At 57.4% G+C, this 18,649-nt stretch overlaps 2 protein-coding genes across 3 annotated transcripts in view; one reads left to right on the top strand and one right to left on the bottom strand.

Annotated features, from left to right (window-relative positions):
- ZBTB16 (zinc finger and BTB domain containing 16) overlaps positions 1-3,119 on the top strand; it is a 66,051-nt gene extending 62,932 nt beyond the window's left edge. For both annotated transcript variants that reach the window (XM_080366915.1, XM_080366914.1), the window contains exon 7: positions 79-3,119. In XM_080366915.1, the coding sequence (XP_080223041.1) occupies positions 79-308 (230 nt within the window). In that variant the 3' untranslated portion in view covers positions 309-3,119. The remainder of the gene's footprint in view (positions 1-78) is intronic.
- HTR3A (5-hydroxytryptamine receptor 3A) lies at positions 2,795-18,622 on the bottom strand. The gene is given in 10 exon segments (XM_080366958.1): positions 2,795-6,452; positions 6,620-6,853; positions 7,033-7,243; positions 7,502-7,662; positions 7,880-8,049; positions 8,659-8,768; positions 9,122-9,166; positions 9,346-9,509; positions 11,532-11,733; positions 11,736-18,622. Coding segments are annotated over 10 exon segments (1,641 nt in total). The 5' UTR covers positions 11,781-18,622; the 3' UTR covers positions 2,795-6,153.
- Between the last annotated feature and the right edge of the window lie 27 nt (positions 18,623-18,649).

Below are 18,649 nucleotides of genomic sequence, written 5' to 3'. Positions count from 1 at the left end.
GCCACGGCAGCATCAATGCCGGTAGTTAATTACCACCTGGAGGCCCCAAGCCCCCGCTGACACCCCTGTTTCCCACAGGTGAAAAGCCCTTTGAATGCAAGCTGTGCCACCAGCGCTCCCGGGACTACTCGGCCATGATCAAACACCTTCGGACCCACAACGGCGCTTCCCCCTACCAGTGCACCATTTGCCTGGAGTACTGCCCCAGCCTCTCCGCCATGCAGAAGCACATGAAGGGCCACAAGCCGGAAGAGATCCCCACCGACTGGCGGATAGAGAAGACCTATCTCTACCTCTGCTACGTCTGAGGGAGGAGGCACAGGGGCGGTGGGGCCAAGTGGCAAAGGACTGGGCAAAAAAAACCACCAAACCCGCAGCGTCCACAGCCTTGTTTGTTTTCAGTTCTCGTTCATTGCTTCTCGCCGGAAGGATCCTGCAGCTCGCGCCGGGGCGGAGGGATGCGCTCGCCCCTTTGCCAGCCCCATCTGCGCCCCCTCCCCGGCGGCTCAGGCTGCTTGCACCTTGCCACGGGGCAGCTTTCACCCCTTGCAGCTCCCAGGTATTTGGTCCCCAGTCAGCCCCTCTGTCACCACCGGCGCTGCCAGGAAGATCGGGTAGAAACGACATGCTTCCCCAAAAGCACACACATGGCCGGTGCTTTGGGCAGGCTTTAATTTCTGGTGTGCTCTGTCACCGCATAGACCTCACCATGGATGCCCTGCTGAGGAGACCTGAGCCTCACACGTGGGACACAGCTCCATGTGGGGCTCAGCCCCTGTTTCGGGAGGGTTCCCACACTCCTGGGCTGCAGCATTGCAGGTGGGAGAGCACCGGCGTCCAGCAAGCCATAAGTGCTTTGGCAAGAGCATCCCCGGGGGGGTCCCAGCTGGAGGAGGGTGTTTGGGGCAGGGAAGCGCGTGCGAGCCAGGCTGCTTCGCAGTGCTGCCCCATGGTGCTGCCCCACAGTGCTGCCCGGGGTCTGGGCGGGTGCGAGGGGTGCCCGCAGGCTGCCGCCCTCCCCCTGACCAAAGACCTCTCTATGCATTTCCCCTTCCTTCCCTGCCTTCCCAGGGGGCAAGAACAAAGCCTCCCATGGGGAGATGCAGCCGGTTTGGTGATGTGTGGTCAATGCTAGTGCCATGGCATTGCTCTGAACGGGGGGATCCTGTTCTTTTCTGCTAATTTGGGGTGCCTGGAAGGTGCCAAGCGTGGTTTTTTGCCCAGCCCTCATCTGCAGGAGCACATAAGCGAGGGATGCCCAGTGGCAGGCAGCTTCGCTCGCCGCTTTTTTTGCTTTTTGTTTGTTTTTTTTGAACTTTCTTTTGGAATATTTCCGCGTTTAGCACATTTTACTTGAAATTACCTCGGTTTTTTGTGACCTCATGAGCTTTTATTGATTTTGGGGGGACGGGGGGCGGTGTGGCCGGGAAGGCACGAGCCACATGCTCGGCGCTGGCGGTGGAGGGGTGGTGTGGTGGCAGCATCCCTGCCGGCCTCCCGTTGTGCATTATCCTTACCAAAACTGGTATTTGTTGCCCGGCCCCATGGGGCCGGGGGCGTCGGTTCTGAAGCTACCTCTTGTGTTTGTTTATGTTGTGTTTCTCCTTCGCGGTTGTGGAAGCAGGCTCCGTGGTTTCCATCCTGTGCGGTGCTTGCGGCCACGGCTGCTTTTTGTCATTTTGCTGTGTTTGGGTAAAAAAGGGGGGAAAAGAGTAGGGGGGTGCGGGACAGTGTCTGGATGGGGTTTGGAGGGATGCTGATGGCCCCTCTTGGTTTGGGGTGCCTGTCCCAGCAGAGCCCATCCCACCAGAGCCCATCCCACCTCTCCTCCTGCCCAGCAGGGATGCGGTTGCAGGAGCAGCATCCTCCCTCGCGCCCTGGTCCGGCTTTGCACGCACGTGTGCCTCTGCGTGCGGGACCTTTGCTGCTCCGCGTGGGGTGGAGGCCGCTGTTGTACAATCCGGGATGTGACGGTGGAGAACGGCTTGTTTAATTGTTGTGCCTAAGAAAAAAAAAAAGAAAAAGTATTAAAAAAAAGCAAAACAAAACAAAACAAACAAAACCAGTTCTTTCACATGGAAAGTTGCTGCAATTTCTGGCACGTGTGCAGTAGCTCCCTGTGGTGCACCAGCACTGCTGGCCATGGGTGCCATGGTGCCATGGAGCACACGGCCGAGCTCATGTGGCTTTTTTTTGCTTTAACCTCCCCTCCCATCCCCTTTCCTCCTCTTAGTGCTGCAGCCTCCCAGCTGTGCCAGCGTTGGGATTGAAGTTGGAGAGATGCCGTGGGCACCTGTCCCCACACCTGTTTGCCATGGCGCAGCTGGCCGTGGCGCAGCCCACGCCACCCCTCCATATATATAAAAGTATATATATGTGTATCGTAGCAGTGAGGACCAAGCGCCCCGCAGGGCCCCGCAGCCCCGGGCTCCCTCTCCCCTGGCTTGTCGTCAGTGTCGTGAGCGCCCGCCTGCCTGTCCCATTGCTCTGTGTTGCCGCTCGTGGTTCGGGTCCGTCGCTGTCCTCGTTCCGTCTACCTCAGCACCTCTCTGAGCCCGGGCGCAGAAGGTGCCCAAGTTCCCCTTTGATTTTCTCAGAGTATCTATCGGCTCCTATTTTTTGTACAACTTCCTCCTTCTCCCCTTGCCGTTCACTCCCTTGCGGTTCTGCTTGCGAGTCCTCTCTGTCCTCTAGCCACAGATGCCGTTAGCTAAAAGTTTCCTGAAAAATAAAGAAAAAAAACAAAAACAGTTGTGGTGTCTCCTAGTTGCAGCTCTCTGCATCTGCCTTCGTCCTGTGTAGATTCAGATGCATTTCTTTGTAAGACTTCAGTGTTTCTGACAGAGGAAAAAAAAAAAGACAAAAAAAAAAAAAAGAAGAAGAATATACTGCTGCAGTTTTTTTTCTCTCCATGTGTCACTAAGTGAAGTTCGTGCCTTCTATAGCAAAGAGAATATTTTTTACATCCTACTAATGGTAGATTTTTTTGTAGTGAACATTTTTTGTATTTTTATTTATAAGTCTCATAAGGAAAATAGCAATGTTCAGTTGTATACCTTGAATCTGCAGTTAGAAAAAAAAAAACAAACAACCAATAAAGGTAATTCCGTTGTCTCGGCCTGCCGTCTCCTGTTCCTGTGCCTGTGCCTGCCGGGAGGAGGAGGAGGAGGAGGAGGAAGGATGCATCCCACCGGCTCAGGGCGAGCCATGGGGGGACCCGCAGTGGTGAGTTTGGGGATGCCTTCTCTGCTCCTCTGGGGCTGTGGCGGGGGCGGGGGGGGGCGGGGATCCCTAAAGCAACCCCTGCAGGTGTAGGCTGCCTGTGGGATGCGGGGATGCCAACATCCCCACAGCTGGGGAGCAACCCCGCATCCCTCGTCCGGGGACACGCGGCTTCCCATCCCACAGCGCTCTGCCTGCCCGCCTGCCTGCCCGCCTGCCTGCCTGCGTGGCTCACCAGGGAGCTGAGCAAGTTTGCCTCAATGAAAGTGAACTCGTTCATTTAAACCTGACTGCAGAGTAGTCTGGCCCCCCGCTGTGTTAATTATCCTGTAGTTCTCAACTGATTGCTGTACACTAAGCTTAAGCCCTCCTTTATTTATTTACTGACTACATTAACAGCAGCGCCTGCACTCCTTTTGTGCTGCGGCAAACTGTATGGCACACTGCAGCGGGGCCAGGTGGGTGCTGACAGCACTGCCCGGCCATGCCCCGTGTCCCATGGGTACAGCCCCCCACCTGCCTCAACGTTCCAATGCAGTTAGACGTTAATTACAGCATGACTAGAGGATGCAAAGCATCACTTTTGTTTTTCCACAGATAGATGACACGTGCTGGGCTGCCACACATGCTGCTTTCAAGGCCGGGCTTGTCCCATGGCCCAGGGCTTCCCCGGTGGGTCTGGGGGGGCTGCACGCCCACCCCAAGGTCCTGGTTGGTGGTCCCTTGGGCTGTCCCCAGCACAGCTTGTCCAGGCTTTGGGCAGGTGGGGAGAACTGTGGCCCAGGTTCAGGCAAGCAGAGGTGGTCCCGCTGCAAGCAACCTGGCGGCTGCGACATCCCCGGGAGAAGGGGGAATGAGCCCCCTCTCCAGCACTCGGCCTGGTACAAAGGCGTTATTATAACAGGGAAATTGTCATAGGACCAGGCCTTTGTCTGCACATTCGCGCAGCAGCTGGGAGCGATTATGCTGCAACAATGTTCTGTTCCATCAACATTATGTCCTCATTAAACCTTTATTAGGAGATTAGATTCAGATTTATTGATTTATTTTTTTTTTCTTTTAAGAGGAAAATCCAGGCCTCTCTGGGAGACATGGGTGGAACTTTTTCCCCGTGTGTGGCACTTCCCAAAGCGGCAAGAGGGCAAAGGGAGAACCTGGATCTTTCCTCCAGCTTGGGCAGCTTCTCTTTCAGAGGGAAAGGAGTGCTGAGCCACATAAGGCGGGTAGGTTGGATGCGGGATGGCTTTTTAGCACAGGGAAGGGCAAGGACCAAGCGCCCGTGTGGCAACTGATGTGGTCTGTGGGATTCAGCAGCACAGGTGAGCATCTCATGGTGAATCCCCAAGGGGCATCCAGGGTCCCAGCGGGCAGGAGAGGGATGGTGGAGGCTGGATCAGGGGTCCTGGTGCCCCATCCCCACCTCAAACATGCAGGCTGGGTGGCATCGCGTGCCTGGGTCAATGGGCCCATTGGATTTGTCTGTTGGAGCGTTTGATGTTACACAAAGGTGGCTCATTCCAGAGGGTGTTAATTGCCCACTGCAGTGATCAGGTCTGTAGCACCATCGATCTCAGCCGAATCAATGGGCTGATTTAGTGTCTTGCGAACTCTTTAACTGGACACCTCATCAATAGGCAGCCACTTACAGACCATCAGCACATTAGCGCAGGCCAGCACCAGCAGGAGTCCACTCCACCCATCCTCAGCCCCCTTGTCATTCAGCAGGAAGTTTTCCTGCAGATGACGTCTCTGTGACAGTGAGCAGGGCCCTTGGTCTGGGGCCAGTGGGCCTGCGGGTGGACTTAGGGGAGCCAGGTGATGCCAACCCACCTCTCGCCTGCAGCCCAGCCGTATGCAGAGATGCTCCTGGAGCATAGGACAGGCTCTCCCATCATCTCCAGTGCTTTCAAGAGGATGTTGCCCATGCTGGTTGCTCAGGTACATTACTGGCATGAAAAGCGAGCTATACTTTTACAGCGTCTTAGGCAAGCCTAACAGGGCCAGGGACCACCCTGAAAACACTGTCAGTGTTTCCTGCCACAGCCCCCTGACACCCCCTGCTCTGAAATGAGAGCAGGTGCTGCACCGGGCAGCTCTGCTCCTCACAGGTTGGGCTCAGCGCCCTGCTCTGGAATGCAGCCAGTGGTTCTTCCCTCTCTGAGCCTCGTGCCCCAGCCCTGGCTGGGGTGGAGAAGAGGCCACATGGTGACTGACCATAGGTGTAGTAGCAATAGGTGACCCTGTGGGTCTCTTCCAGTGCCAAGTGTCGACAGCACTAGTCCCATTTGCACACCGCTTCATTTGCTGTTGGCTAGCACTGGTTCTCTCCCGGATTACGGTACCGCTGGCCAGGAGCATCGTGGGAATCCGCTGGGCAAGCCAAGGGTAGATAAACCCCTGCACAGGGTCCGACGAGCAGGGGCGGCAGCAGGGAAAGGGATGCAGGCGTGTGGCCCCTGCTGCTTCATGCAGGGAGGTGCGGGCTTCCCCAGGGCAGTCAGGGTGAGGGGTAGGGGAGCCCCGGGGCAGCAGGACCCCCTGGCAGCGGGACCCTGGGACAGTAGGACCCCTGCGGCAGCGGCACCCCCGAGTGGCAGCGCCCCCGGGCGCGCGGCAGCCGCGGGGCCGAGCCGGCGGGGCCGCTGTCCGCGGTGCTGAAGCGGCGGCTGCCGGGCGGGCCGGGCGGGGGGCGCTCCCGGGGACGGCGGGGAAGCTCCGCGCAGGGGCCAGCGGTGCGCGGCGCTGCCCCCCGGCGCTGCCCCCCGGCGCTGCCTCCGCGCTCGGGTGCCGCTGCTCCAGAGCTGGCGGGAAGGCGGCTGTAAGCCAGCCCGGGCCGGCCAACAGCGGCAAATCCCGGAGCCGAGGAGCACCCTCCAGAGCAAGGCAGCGCCTGAGGTCCCCGACTCTCCTGCCCCAAAAGGTGGACGGAACTCAGGCGTCCCGCCACACCGACCAGAGGGTGCCCAGTGTGATGCTGTAGGCCAGGACAGCCACCAAGTACGCCCGGAAGAGCAGGACATCCAACACGTAGCCCACTTGCAGCCACTCACGGGCGACCTCACGGAACTCCTCTCGTTTCTCCAGGAGCTGGCGGATGGCAGTGATCTCGCGCAGGACACCGTGCACCAGCCCAGAGCCCTCTGCCTGGCCGGCAGAGGCTGGTGCTGGCCTCTCACTCCCCGCCGCCTCACACTCCCGGGGGTCCTCACCGCTGTAGTTGTTCAGCTTGGCTGCAGGATCAAGAGAGGCAAGTGTGAAAAGTCTCTTTAGAGGGCAAACTGGGATTTCTGCTGATGACCTGGGCACCTAGATCACCATGCAAATTAGGGCTACATAGGCAGCTATGTAGGACCTAGTACCCTTCAGATCCTGTGGGCCCTCTCTGTGCAGCCCTTACCTGTGCTGTCATTGCTCTCCACCTGCCTGGAGATGTCCGAGCTCTGCGTCCTGCTTTGCCTGAATTTCTTCCTGTCCCAGATGCAGAGCAGGATGGTAGCTTGTTCCAGCAGCAGGCGTCTCACCCACCCAGGGACGTGGGGCTGCAGGTCTTGCTTGTGCACCAGGCACACGATCAGGATGGTCTCCATCAGGCTGATGACGAGCAGTGCCATGCACACCACAAAGTAGATGCCTGTGGAGATGCCCGTGAGGTGAGTGGCCTGCTAAGACTCATGCACTGAGCATGTTCCTGAGTGAATGCCCCCTGCCCACATTTCTAGGGGGCCTGTGGTGTCTGTACAGAGCAGCAGCTCCTGCTGTTCCAGGCCCAGGACTGCCGGGGCAGTCAGCTTGCAGGTAGTGCTGCCATACCTATCAACGGGGTGCCAACGGCAGTAGCTGGCAGCGTGTCCGATACGATGATGAGGAAAACTGAGTAGCCCAGCAGAAGGGTGATCCTGAAAGAGACCCTCTCACCACTGTTGGGAGGTAGGTAGAAGCCCACAATGTCCATAACCATCAGGAAGATGCTGGGAAGCAGCAGGCTGACAGTGTAGAAGAGGGGGCGTCTCCGGATGACTACCTGCAGGACAGAGAGATGGGTGAGGCTCAGTGAAGGGTTGAAATGAGGACATGAGCTGGTGCAGCTCTGCACCAAGGCAGGTGAGGATGGTGGGATGCACTAAAGGGAGCCAGAGGAAGGACTCAGCGCAAGGGGCTTCCCTCCTGCGGGCAGGAGCACTGCAGCACGGAGCAGCTGGGTGATGGAGCAACAGGGTTGGTGGCAGGACCCTTCCCTAGCACCCCACACCTGAGAAGTGCAGTGGCCAAAAATCCTTACGTAGAACTTCATCTCAGCGTAGCTGTCACTGCTTTTGACACTGAACTCCTGGAAATGGCTGAGGACATAGAGCAGCTCCCACTCGCCCTGGTTCATGAAGACGCTCCGGTCGAACTTGACCAGCTCCGGCTGCCGCCACAGCGAGAGGTTGATGTCGCGGACTGGGGGTGGAGGAGGAGGAGGAGGAGGGGAGGTGAGGACCAGGGGTGTCTGGCCTGAAGCGCCGACAGCTGTGTGCCTGCCCTCCCCACACACATCCCCGATCCACTGGGGCCATCTAGAGGGGTGAGGGGCCTTCTGCATGGAGCTCCAGCCTGGCGGAGGTCCTGCCCGCTCTCCCTGAGCCCCCCAGCCAACTGTGGGGGTCCTGGCACTCACTGTGGTGCAGCCAGCTGGTGAAGGTGAGTGAGCAGTTCTGGACGTCGAAAGGGAAGTTGTAGATGTCCAGGCTGCAGGCGGTCATCACCTGGATGGGTTTGAGGTTCTGCACCTCGCCGTGGTGGCCAACGTAAACGTAGGGCACATGAGGGGACTTTCCAACATCCACGCTGCAGGGCACGAGGGACAGAGATGTGGTCTGGGAGCACTCTGGGCAGGGACTTCTGCTGCTGAGCTGCATTTGCGAGGGGAATGGCCCAGCAGGAGGGCATTTGCCCCACCACCCCACCACCCCCCCCAGTGCCCCAATCTGCTTTTTTGGCAATACCCATGCAGGCATGCGTGCCTGTCTTCACCTCTGTGGCTGCCCAGGCTGCTGCCCTCTGCCAGCCCAAGAGGAATCTGTGTCCTTGCCCCAGGGCTCTTTGGATCCAGTGGGAGTACCTTAAATCCCTGCAGAGCAGGAAGGATGCCGGCTGGCTTCGCAGGAAGGACCGGCAGATCTGCAGCTGCCCTCTCATTGTGCTGCCTTTACAAAGCCTTTCTCCAGATATCTGGATCCCACCCCCGGCATGGCACGGGTAATTACCGATGGTTGCGGTTAGCCAGCATTGGAAATGGCCCAGCTGCCAAGCCGTTCCCCATCTGCAGCTCGCCTGATGCAGGGAGGCTGCCAGCTCTGTGCCGGGAATACAAAGCATGGGGCGGCACATGCCTGAGACGGGCAAGGGGGGTCCAGCCCCAGGCTGTCTGCCCACCCGGATTTTGGCCACACTCACAACTCGTTGATGAGGATGTCAGGCACCCAGATGCTCTCCATGGGGAGGGAGATCTGCGTCAGGTTGTCAAAGCGTGCTGGGTCCCATCTGAGGAACTCGTCCGTCCAGTGCTGGGGACAAGGTAGAGAGGGCTTGGATGGCAAGGTCCCTTTCACCCTGCCACCACCTGAACCCCAGCATTCTGCCATGAGAACCCATCTTCAAGGCTATCCATGGGAAAGAGGGAGGAAAGACTGGTCCTCCAGCTACTGCACCATCCAACAGTGCTAAGCACAGAGCATGAAAGCTGTGCCTTGTTCCTGCCCTAAAGAGGTCTTGTCATCCCCTGGGAGGGGTTCTGCCTTGCCATGTTCCTGCAGGGCTGCACACCTCTCCCATGGGAAAACCTGTGTTTACAGGGGTGCTCAGCCCCAGTGGGGCCATGGCAATGGAGGGGCAAGACTTCACAGTCTCATCTGCTCACCTGCCTGTACCAGATGTAGGTAGTTAGCACCTGGTTCTTTTCATCCTGCAGGAAGAAGAGGACACGGTGTCAGCACAGTGGGTGTTGGCACACTGGAGGATGGGAGAGCATGCCAGGAGGACACTGCATACCAGGTAACATTCCCTTTGTTGTGGACATGGAGAAGCTGCCTGTGCTGAGGGCAGCGGCCCTGACCAAACATGGGATGGGAGCAGAGGACTCACCACGCTGAGGATGGCGTAGACCATGAGGTCGATGGCCACGTTGGTCGTTGTTCGCCAGTCGTGCACAGGCCGGGTGCTCTTCTGGTAGTGGGACAGCAGGTAGTGGGACAGCCGGCGCAGGGCAGGCTCAGCAGGCTCTGGCGTCTGGCCTCCCTGCCAGGTACCTACTGGCACACGGAGGGAGGGAGGGAGCACTGCTGACACCGAAGCAGAGGCTGCAATCATCCTGGCCCATACAGCAAACTGTGGGAAGCTGCTGTGTGCCATCCCTCACTTACTGTTTGGGGTTTCCTGTTGAAGTTAAATAGGAGCATCCTGATGGGAAACAAGCCTGCCCGCCAGAACCAACACCTAATGTTTTATTAATGCATGCTGCTGTGTAGGTGGCTGGCACTGTGACCTTCCCCCAGCCTCAGAGGGCAGGCCCGCCGTCTTCCACCTCTCCTGGACAGATGCCAGGACAGTGGCAGCAGGGGACCATGAGGGACTCACTGCTCCCAGATAAGTTTCCTACCACCCACTCCTTCCAGGGGCACTTTTTCTTTGCTCTGCAGGTAGAGGCAGTGAAGGTTAGAGATAAACCAGGATGCTAAATTCATTTATTAGGTATCCTGGCATTTGCTTCCTGTGGAAACAATCCCTCGGCTGGTGCCGGCAGCATTAATCGCAGAGCAAATTGCTTGTGGCACCCGCGTCTTCACTGTAAGGCAGCTGGTGACGCCACGGCTGAGCCAGGGCAGCAGAGCCACACTTGTGGCTTTGCTCTGCAGCACACCCAGCCCCAGAGTCCAATTCCCCTGTAATGAAAGGGACTAATTGGAATAGATCTGTGGGAACTTGGGGAAAAACTGCTGGGAAAGGAACTTTAACCTGTCTTTTAAGCTAAAAAAAAAAAAAAAAAACAAAACAAAACAAAAAAAACCCCAGCAGCCTCAGCCCCTCCAATGTTGCACACAATCAATAATGCTGGGGAGCCAGCCAGGCTCACGACCCTCGCCCAGGCAGGCATGCGCCGATGGAGGTGGCGAGGGGGGGCGAGAGGCAGCAATTAGGGCAAGGGGAGGAAAACAGCACTGCCGTCATCACGGCTGGGGCCAAGTGGCCTTTCCTGCTGCAGCTGCTGGTAGCTGGCTCACACACGTGCTCCTCCTCCTCCTCACACCCGCACCACGGAGCTCTGGGTCGGGATGCTCTGGCAGCAGGGAAATGACTTTGCAGAGGGAGAACTGGGCTGGGTTCACCCCAGCCGCTCTGTGCATCTGCCACAGACACCGTGCCCATCTGCCCGGCCCCAAACCTGCACCAGCAACTCGACAGGCACAACTTGGCAGGGCCCTGGCATGTGGGGGCGCATCTGCACAGACCTTCCTACCTCCTTACATCCAGCATCACTAGGGCAAGAGCATCATTGCCCCCACTCCTTTTCTGCCACCTCTCCCGTGCTAACTGTGGGAGAAGGTTTGGATGTCGGGAACGATGCCCCACTGCGAGGGGCTGCCTGCCCGGTCCAAAGATACAAGTTACAAACCTGCTGAAAACTTCCAGCTGTGCTGCTGCAAAACAGCACAATGACTTTTCTACTATTTCCCAGAAAAGTTAAATGAGAAAATAATAACAACAGCTTGTGAACATTTCAGCAGTCAATTTTGCACCGTGCGGAGCTGAGATGACAAACTCTAGGCACAGCATTGCTTCTATGCACTGTCGTCCCCAAAACTCAGCTCTGCATTACAAGGGGTTGCATGTTATATTAGAGAAATCCCTCGATCGGGTGGAGAGCTTGGGCTGCAGTTCCCAGATGGAGGGATGCAGGCAGGTGATCACCCTGTTTCCCTCTATCCTCAGGGCTGTGACTCTGCATGCTTCCAGAGTGCATCAAAGTCCTGTCCCAAGGAGCCCACAACGCAGAGCTGCGTTTGAACACTACATTACCTTGCTGCTGGCATTCAGCCTGCATTGCCCAGGCAGGCAGCACCTCTGGGCTCTGACACCAGAGCTTTACCATACTCAGGCTTCTCCCAGGTACGTTTCTTTTCAGTAGCATTGAGGTCTTTCTAAAAAGCAGCCTTCGCCTGCTGTACGGTGCTGCTTGGGCTTTAGGAAGGTATTGCACCATGCCTTTTGATGCCAGGAGCACCCTGCTCTGCCCCAGCTCTCCAGCCCTGCCCGCAGGTCCCTCGCCTTACCTTGGCTCTGCAGTGTCGAGATGAGGGGCAGCAGGGCCAGAAATGCTCCGAGAGTAGTGGGCGTCATGGCTCTCCTGCCACCACTCTGCTGGCTCCCAGCCGCTGCCTGCCTCCTCCGCAGCCTGCTGCCTCCACGGAGGAATGAACCTGAGCAGGGAGGCAGGCAGCACTCCTTGCTCACTTTCCCCCCACCGTCGGGTTTTTATGAGAACGCCCAATTAATCTCACGATTGGCCTCTCCTGCTTCATCAAGTTTCAGGCTGGGAGGATTCGAGATGAGCACACTCAGCCATCCCCCACCCCACCAGCTCCCCCGGGGCTTCCCCATCCCCTGCCCAGGTGCCTGGCCATGGAAAAGTGGGGTTTGGGGGTGCAGGCACGGTGCTCATGTGCAGCAGGGCAGGGAACACGGCAGGGGGGCAGAGGACACGGCAGGTGCCAGGGCTGTGGCATCCTCAGTGGTCGGAAAGTCAGGGGGAAACCCTCTGAGACGGGGTGGTCTGTCCTGGGAGGCTGCAGAGATACGGCACTGGCACAGGGTAGGTTTCCATCAGCAGGGAAGCAGTGGGGCTCTGGAGTTACCAGGCTTCCCTTCGCACCCTACAGATGTGTGGATCCATCCCACCAGAGACTGACACACTGACAGATACAGGTCACAGGCAGCACGTGCTACCAGCCACCCTTCACACCCCTGCCTGGGGGCAGCAAGCTTTCCCCAGCTACCTCCAACCTGCACCAAGACAAGGGTCTCTTTTCATTGCAGCAATTTACATTAGCTTACAAAGCTCAACAAACAAAAGCACTTCTTACCCATTTCCCAAAAGACTCAACACCTTTGGGCAAACCAGGCCATAAGAAAGGTTGATCTGGTATGATAGAGAGCAAAAATTTGTTCGGTACCCACCCATATGCTGGTACCCTTCTTGGGCTGCAGAATCCTTCCTTCCACATCAAAGCATCATGTCCCTGGGGCTGGGCAACATCCCTCTGCCTGGCAGGGGAGCAGCCTCACCCTGACCCCTGTTCCCTGTAATCATACACACTCATGTACGTACGTCTGCATTTATATGTGTTGTAGGTGCCCATGCCCCTGCGAAGCTGCCAGCTGCTGGAAGTGCTAGAGAAGCAGCGGGCAGACACCGGAGCCTGCGGCGATGGTGCAGAGCAAATCGCATCAGATGCCAGCGTGGAGTCACTTAAACGAGATAAGAATTAGTGCGGGGCCCTGATGAACTCCCCCTCAGCTGCCAACAGCAGTGTCAGGGAGAGAGCGAGAGCAGAGCCGGGGCTAATTTGATTTCTCGGCTCTGTTAGCGGCTGGCAAGTCACCTCCCGGGGAGCACAGGCAGCTCGGAGCTCTTTCCCCTTATTGAATCTGGGTAATGAAAATCACGGGCAGCGCCGCCGTGGCGCTGGGGACCATGCCCTGCTCTGCCCCCCTCTCCTCCAGCCTCCCGCATCCACGGCAGGCGGGATGCGGCCAAGGGGGTGAGGACCGCTCAAGTGGAGCCTCTGCTGCAGCATCATTAACTCTGAATTTTCTCCCTTGGGTTTTACGTCTTCATCTTAAAGAGATTTTAATGTAGTTCCTATCAGCCCTCCTGTTATCGGATATCTAATTAGTGTGATCTATTATAGCCTCATATTATGTGTGCGCGCAGGGGGCTCTTGCGGGACTTTTTGTGGGATGGCTGATATCAATCGGCAGTGTCCGGATCAGATTTACTTTCCGAAATGGCGTAATGGAATTTTATTAGCCCTGTAATCTGCTGCACAGTAATTGCTTTTCTGGGAATCGAAGCGCTTGGCGTCTGGGGCTCCCCACGGTGCAGCCCCGCATCCTGGGCCCGCAGCTGGGCACAGCAGCAGCTCTGCACTGGGGTGGAGTCTCAGGGCTTTCTCCTAGGGCAGACACTGAGAGCAGGTACCTTGGCTAAGCAATCAGCAAACTTCTGAAGTTGGTGCTTAGGATTTCAGAGGCTGGGGAGAGCACAGGGCGCAGGCACAAGGCCCCTGCTACACGACAGGATGAGTGCTGCTCCATATCCCCCCATCCACAATGGGACAAGCGATGCTCTGCACCCTGCATGGCCCCAACCTGCCCTCAGATGAAACCAAGCCTGCAGCATTACGCACCATACTCCGGTGGCAGTGGGAGCCTCTGCAGCTCCCACCAGGCGCCACAGGACTTGCCAGGGGCTTTGGCAGGTGCGTGGCTGAGCTCTATGCAAGGCAGGGTGCTGCGGCCAGACTGGGGACTGCGCTGGGGACAGGGAGGGAGGTCTCAGCTGTGGTGCTTGCCCGCATGGAGCAGGCAGGAGAGCCAAGCAGCCCTCCTCCCGGCTGCCACGACTCTCCTTTCAGAGCGCATTTGGAGCGTCAAAAGCAATAAAGCATCACTGAGGAGCCCTGGCAGCACGGCTGCCTGTCGGCCCCAGCCCCATCACACACCCAAGGCCGCCCATTACGGAGCCTCATGCTCCCCCGAATTGCATGTCTGCTATGATTTAACACTGCGAGACATGAAATAAACACCATGCACAGGCAAGGCTGCTGGCACTGGCACAGGTGGGCTTGCGGCAGCCCCCCTCACCAGTGTGGGGGGATGCAGGACCCTTCTGTGGGGCAGTGGTCCTCAGGAGTGCTTGGGCTTGCCACATCCTGGGGCTCTGCAAGGGTCCCCAGCGCAGGGGGGCACACAGGGTCTCCCCTCCAGCACCCACCCCATGCAGCTCCAAGAGCACAGTGCCAGCAGTGGGTGCTCAGCATGGCATCCTCAGCTAATTTAATCACTGTTGTGGGTCATTGGGGATGCTGGTAGCCTTGCCCTGCACTGCAAGCTGGGCTGTCATAAACACCTCGCTGTCTGGCTAATTAGGTACCCATAAAAAAAATAACTGCATAAATGGAGGTGGGCTCAGGGGCAGAACACAGCTGGGCGGCGTGGGGGCTGCTGCCACAGGCTCCCTCACTGCACCCTCTGCTGTGGCTGCAGGTAAAGCCTTCTCACCCTGGAACAGTGCTCGTGTGGTGTGGTGGCGGCAACTTTGACTTGGCCATCAGACCCACATCTCAGGGGGTGTCAGGGCTACTGAGCTCGGTGGCCATGGGCAACCTGCCCCAGGACGCGCCCTAGAAGTGAAAAGTCACTTTGCTGCAGCCCTGCGGGAAGTGATGCCCTGCAGCGGAGCATCCCTGGAGCAGGCAGGCTGCCTCCTGAGAGGGCAGCGGGGTGTTTTGGGGAGCACAGCAGCCCAGTGGCAGCAGTCGTAGCCTGTCTGGGAGCCCAGCAAGAGTGGCCTCATCTACTCATTTACTTAACGTAATCACACTGACACAGCTGCAGGGTGACTCACGATGCACTCAAAGGCAGCAGTGCTTTATTTCCGGTCTGCGGTGCTGGACCACAAACGTGGGGGCTGAGCACTGCTCATCAGCTAGGTCTGTGGTGAGGAGGAGGAGGAGGATGCTGGGAGTGCCTGCCAGGGGGCAACCTCAGCTGATTACTGGCAGCAGAGGGGACAAGTCATCCACTGACAACAGAGTGGCCAAAAATCACCCTTGGCAGGTACCAAGCTCATCCTCACCCCACCAGCAAAGGAGCCTGGTGCCTTTAAATCCCCCAGTGAAGGGAGGGGAGCGCTTTCCTTTCAGTCTTCCTCTCCATTAGACACCCTTCAGATGTTAGCAATATTCTGCCACTGTTCCATTATCCATTAAAGCCAGGTAATAATAAGTATGTGAAGGTATTTGGAGCCCATTGCTGTTAATGAAGGGGATCCAGCTCATTGCAAGTGAGGACAGCAGCTACGCGTCACAGGCACGATATCGCCCAAGGTTAGACAGGAATTACCTTTCCAAGAGCAGACCCAACTGGTGTTTAGTCTTGTGTGACCATCTTCTCCTTTCTCTTTTTATTTTTTAAAAGGAGACCCATGCTGGAGGCTCGCTGGACAGGAGAGGGAAGCTGCATTCCAGCACCGTCACAGCTGTGCCAGCTGCGTGTCACCTTCTTGGCAGAAACCGCATCCTCAAGGTAGGTTTGCAGCAGGGGTTGTGCGTGCACCAGCTACCTTGATGTAAAAATCTTGTGTCTGCATTCCTCACCTTTCACCCCGACTCTTCTGCTGTGGCTGTAGTTTTTAAGAAGTATTTGCAATCAGAAACCACAGTGCTTCCAGACTGGGTTTTAATAAAACCACACTGGCCATTACTACTGGGTATTTTTCCCTCCATTTTCCAGAGAAAATGAGAAAGATTTCAAGCGAATTGGAAAGGTTAATTTGGGCTGAAAAGGCTGTTGGGTTTTGATGTAAAACTCCTGAAAAACTCTTCCAGAAAAGCCTCCTCCCTCTTGTTTCTGTTGGAGTCCAATGCGCAGCCAGAGTGGCCAGGGGGCAGCAGCTGGGCTCTGCCCTGGGGCCAGGGGTCTCAGCCCTGCTGGGCCACCTCAAGAAGTCCTAGTCCTGGTCAAAAAGCTACAGCAAATGAAACCGTCCTTCTTCCACTAGCAGCGTGGACAGGAGAGCTGGTCTGTTGGGCGGTGTGGCAAGATGGCTGGGCCATGGGATGCTGTCCGTCCAGGAGATGCTCTGGTCCAGGCATGCGGTGCTCAAAGGATGCTCCAGGCCAGGGAATGCTCTGGGTCCAGGGAGGTAAGGCAGAGACAGATGCAGAGCAAGGCAGGGAGGGCTGTGGCAGTGCTGGAAAGGTCAGTTGCTGCCGCACAATGTGTGGGGACAGCCCCGGAGGGGATGGTGGCTGGAGATGGGCTGGGAGCACATGTTGCTCAGCTGTGTGCAGGATGCTGCTGATGGCCAGGCTGCCGCTCTGGGTGTTGAGGTGAGGGTGAACATCTCCAGGCTGCATGTGAGCATTGTCTCCTGACTGCCCCATGGCCAAGGATTTCACAGAGAAGCATGAGTTTGGGAGTGCCTCTGTTTCTGGGTGCTGAGCTGGAGACAGAGCCCAGCACGAGACTTTTGTGTTGGGGGGTGGATTTGGAGCCAAAGGGGAGAAGAAAACTTTCTGCTGTTTCTGTTTAAGAATAGGAACAGAATCCTTGCAAGGAAACCACAGAACTGGGATGTGACTGGGGAGCAGTGAAATCTCCCTCATCCGGCCATGGACACTGGAACTCCAGGTGAGAAATTCCTCTTTCCAAGGATCATTTGCCATCTCAAGTGCAAATGTTTGGTGCCCACTGAAATTTCCTGCAACTCACATTCCCCTAATGCTCATAAAACCGTTCTGGTGGAGGGTTTTGTCATATTTTTTTTAAGCACCTACAGTGCAATTGGCTTCCTTTTGCTAAGACAAGGCTGTACGGAAAGATCTTGGGACATCAAAGGAGTGAGCTAAGGGCAGGTCTTCCGCTCATTCTTCGTCTGAGGGGATATGATCCTCCCTGCAGCAAATTATCTTCGACTGCACTTGACACTACAAACAAATTGCCAGTATCTGTCCTGCACCCTAATTAGTCGCTGTGGCATTGATCAGGCTGCTAATTACAATACACACCCTTGCCAAACTCAGAACTAAAAATACAAGGCTGAGTTTATCTTTGTAATCAAGATGTTCAGAATTTTTCGGTTAATACTTTTTTTCAGGTAGGGAAATCTCTGGGGACCCTCTGGCAGCAGCATTGCCTGGCCCTTTTAGCCGCCTCCTCCTGCAGTGCTGCAGCTCCATTGGGAACGCCAATGCCAGCATTGCCACAGCTGCGGCAGCTTCGGCGCCTGTGAGGGAGAAATGCAGGTCGGCAATGGCAAGCAACAAGTTTCTGATGGCGCAGAAGGATGTTTTGCTCCCCAGCCCCCGGGAGCTTGGCCCTGCCAGCTGGTGGGGCTGAGCCACATTGCCTGGGACATGATCTACCCCTCATCCGTGGGCTCCCGCACTCAGGGTCTGTAGCAGCTGTGCCAGCGCACTGCCAACAGCATCGGATCCCTGCAGTCACCCGGATCCTGCAAAGCTCCCAGCCCCTTGGTTGGGATGCCACCGTTTGGGGCATTGCTTCATAAAGAGGAAGGCGGGATCTTGGCCATGTTGGCATGAGGATGTGGAGGGAATGGTGCTTGATGCCCTTTGTTTCAGCAAACCTGGAAAAGACCTATTTTCCACTAATTTTACCCAGACCCCAAAAAGTATGGGCTTGGGGAAAGCAGAAAGCGGGTGACTGGCCCCCTCTATTGTTCTGAACCTTTTCTTCATGGTTTTCCCCCAGGATGGGCCCACCTTGGAGCACCCCAGCTGCTGTCACAGCTCCAGAGTTTGCCTCCTGGTCCTGCCACAGGTACTTGCCAAACCCCAAAATGCAGGGCAGACCACACACTGCTTTTTTATTACTATTGGATTAATTTCTTTTTAACTATTTTACATGTAAACAGGAGTGCTGCAGGGTCTGAGAGCCCCCTTGCCCACACGGGGCTAACCCCTCCTGCTGCCGGGTTAAGAAACTGGAGGGACTGGGACTGGGAAGGGGGATACGACACGGGACACAAGGGAACAGGGGGTAGGGGACCGGGGGGACACGGAAACGGGACCAGTGGGGGAATGGGACCGGGGGGATACGGGTACGGGGGAACATCGGTATATAGGTACAGAGGGATGCGCGGAGGGGGGGGGGGGCGGGATGTGGAAGGGAAACGAGGTGGGAAACGGGACGGGAGGGACGGGCGGACAGACAGGGGAACGGGGGGATAAGGGAACCGGGAGGACACGGGAACGAGCCCGGGGCGGGGAACGGGACTGGAGGGATACTGGGAGACGGTACTGAAGAGCGGAACGGGACCGGGGGGGCGCACGGGCCAGGCGGAACACACGGTATCGGGCCGGGAGGGGACTGCCCCAGGTGGGACACACGGTACCGGGAGGCGAACAGCCCCGATACACACACGGTACCGGGAGGGGCACGGGCCCAGGACGTACAAGGTAGCGGGGGCGGCGAGCGGCCCCAGACACACCCGGTACCGAAGGGGGGACAGGCGGGGGCGGCCTTCCCCGGCCGCGGGGCGGACCCGGCGCGGCCGCGCATGCGCGGTAGGCGGTGCGGCCCGGGGCGGCTGGCATGCCGGCCCAGCTGCGGGCAGCGGCGGCGTGGTGAGAGCGCGGGGTCG

Source organism: Falco punctatus (genome assembly GCF_963210335.1).
Source record: "Falco punctatus genome assembly, chromosome: 16".
Classification (NCBI taxonomy): domain Eukaryota; kingdom Metazoa; phylum Chordata; class Aves; order Falconiformes; family Falconidae; genus Falco; species Falco punctatus.
Note: the sequence above shows the minus strand (reverse complement) of the source record. Positions and strands in the feature narration are given on the sequence as shown.